At 55.4% G+C, this 2476-nt stretch overlaps 1 protein-coding gene across 1 annotated transcript; it reads left to right on the top strand.

Annotated features, from left to right (window-relative positions):
• Window positions 1-265: 265 nt before the first annotated feature.
• Window positions 266-2020, top strand: LOC103801145 (paired mesoderm homeobox protein 2-like). Its single transcript, XM_009073550.1, is given in 4 exon segments — window positions 266-301; window positions 304-627; window positions 785-963; window positions 1520-2020. Coding segments are annotated over 4 exon segments (675 nt in total). The 3' UTR covers window positions 1656-2020.
• The last annotated feature ends 456 nt before the right edge of the window (window positions 2021-2476 follow it).

Here is a 2476-nt window from a genome sequence, read left to right on the forward strand (position 1 = left end):
GAGACCCACATCTTGGAAGTGTTTTGGTGCTGAATTTCCATCACCATCCATGAAAGCTTGGCCTAAACCCTTAGGATCAGCCAAGCCCAGGACATGCTGTGGACATATTCCCAGTTTGGGTCAAGCACTGCCCCAGAATCCACTGAGACTGGTATTCAAAATCAGGTCTGGGTGGTTTTAGCCAGATGTGAAACCACCACAGGTCTTCACAAATACTTGGATTAACCCTAAGCTGCAGAAGGTCCTGAAATAAGTTTTGTTTCTTATGGACACCACAGGGTTGCACATATGCTGCTCCCCACAGAGTCCCAAATGCCTGTGAGGAGCACAGCTGGCACAGAGTAGGGCAGTGCAGACCCCCGGGAGGACTTGAGCCTGGCTGGGTCATGGGGTCTAACACAGGTCTGGCTCTCATGTGGCCTCTTCTCTGCCTTCCCCACAGGTGAGAGCCTGAGCCCAAGCCGTGGAGCAGCCAAGAGGAAGAAGAAGCAGAGGAGGAACCGCACCACGTTCAACAGCAGCCAGCTGCAGGCTCTGGAGAGGGTCTTTGAGAGGACACACTACCCTGACGCCTTCGTGCGGGAGGAGCTGGCAAGAAGGGTCAACCTCAGCGAGGCAAGAGTGCAGGTGAGCAAAGGTTTGTGTGGGAGAAAACAACACCTTCTACCTTGCCCCCAGATGGGAGCAGGGATTGTCCCCTCTCTCATTTCATCCTGCACATAACCATGATTGGTAGGACAGATGCTTGGGATATCCCTGCTGACCACCTTCTCTCCCCGTGCAGGTTTGGTTTCAGAACCGGAGGGCCAAGTTCCGCCGTAACGAGAGGGCAATGTTGGCCAACAGATCAGCATCACTCCTCAAATCCTACAGCCAAGAAGCAGCCATTGAGCAGCCCATGGCACCACGACCCACCGCACTGACCCCGGAGTATCTCTCTTGGACCAGCACCTCCCCGTACAGGTAGGTGGAGGCTCTGGAGGAGCTGGAGTGGAGGTGGCCATGGGACAGGCTGCCTAGGGACCACTCACTGCTGCAGGAGCCCTGTGCTGCTGCTGGGGATTTGGAGAGTTTTACAGGGCCAAAAGGAGCTCATCTGGCTTTGCTTTGGGAACCATTTCAGCATGTTTGAGCATCTGCTGCCCATCACTGAGCAGGCTTCCCTGCCTCCATGCATTTTGGGGCTTGAGAAGAGGCCCTGGTCCTTGTGAGGGATTCGCTTGGCCTAGTGTTGACCCTTCCCACATCTCAGCATGGGAGGTGGCATAGGTCCCTTCTGGTTCCCAGCTATGCATGTCGAGCCATCTCATCCAAAAGCTCAAGGCAGGGCCTCCCAGTGCATAGTTGAGGGGTTCCCACATGCATCCAGCCACATAAAAATGCTGAAGCCTTGACTGTTCTTGTGGGAGATGTCTAAGAGGGAACGGCCAGTCCGGCCTGGGAAGTTGGCAAGACAACAAGGGGCATGGACACTCCTCCATGGGCCATTCCTCATTCCTCCCCTGCTCCCTCCCCACAGCACTGTGCCCTCCTACAGCTCCAGTGGGACTGCAACACCCACCCAAGGGGTGAACATGGCCAACAGCATCGCCAGCCTGCGCCTCAAAGCCAAAGAGTTCAGCCTCCATCAGAACCAGGTGCCAACCGTGAACTGACCAGGGCAAAGCCCACCCCGTGGCCTCATCCAGGATACATCGTGGAGCTCCTGTGCCGGCCCAGGACAAATCTGCCACCTGTCCAATACACATGCCACTCATCCAATGTCTCAGCACCTCTTCTCTCCTCTTCCCTTCCCTTTTGAAGGTAGAGTCAGTCCCAGGCCGAAGTGGCACATAATTATAGCCACATATGGAGCAAACTTGGTTAGAAACTCGCTTTTCCGCACACCCTTGTAATAACGGCTATATATACACACACATACCCCCCACGCGCTCTTCGAGGACAAACAGACTTGCCAAGGGAACAAGAATTTGCTTCCAAACATGGAAGGATCTTGGACTATTGGATTTGACCAATTTGGGTATCTTGCCCAGAGAGCCAAAGAGTTATTGGGTCTTCTCCTCCCGCAGGGACAGCATGCAGTGGTGGGAGGATCACGAGCTCCCATTTCCACTGGGCTGTGACTTGCGGCGCTCAACCGCGCGTGCTGAAGCTGACCCGTGTGTTCACCTCTTTGTACATCCACAGCCATGGTGCTTGGGAGAGACTTTGGGAAACTGATGGCTCACTCATGCTGTGGGCAGTCCCAGTCAGCCCTCTGCACTGTGCTGCCTACATTTAGGGGATGCCTATACTGATGGCCTCAGGCTTTGTCCCTTCCCAGAGGGGCGAGGAGGGCTGGAGCATCTCAACAGACTTGCTCAGAGCCTGTGAGCTCTCCCGTGAGCTGGGGAAGCATCGCCAGTCCCCAGGCAGGCACTGCTGCCCTGCCTTGGTGGGTTTGCCAGCGATTCTGCAGAGCCCCAGGTCATTGAAC

The sequence above is a fragment of the Acanthisitta chloris genome, unplaced genomic scaffold, assembly GCF_000695815.1.
Source record: "Acanthisitta chloris isolate BGI_N310 unplaced genomic scaffold, ASM69581v1 scaffold19684, whole genome shotgun sequence".
In the NCBI taxonomy this organism is placed as follows: domain Eukaryota; kingdom Metazoa; phylum Chordata; class Aves; order Passeriformes; family Acanthisittidae; genus Acanthisitta; species Acanthisitta chloris.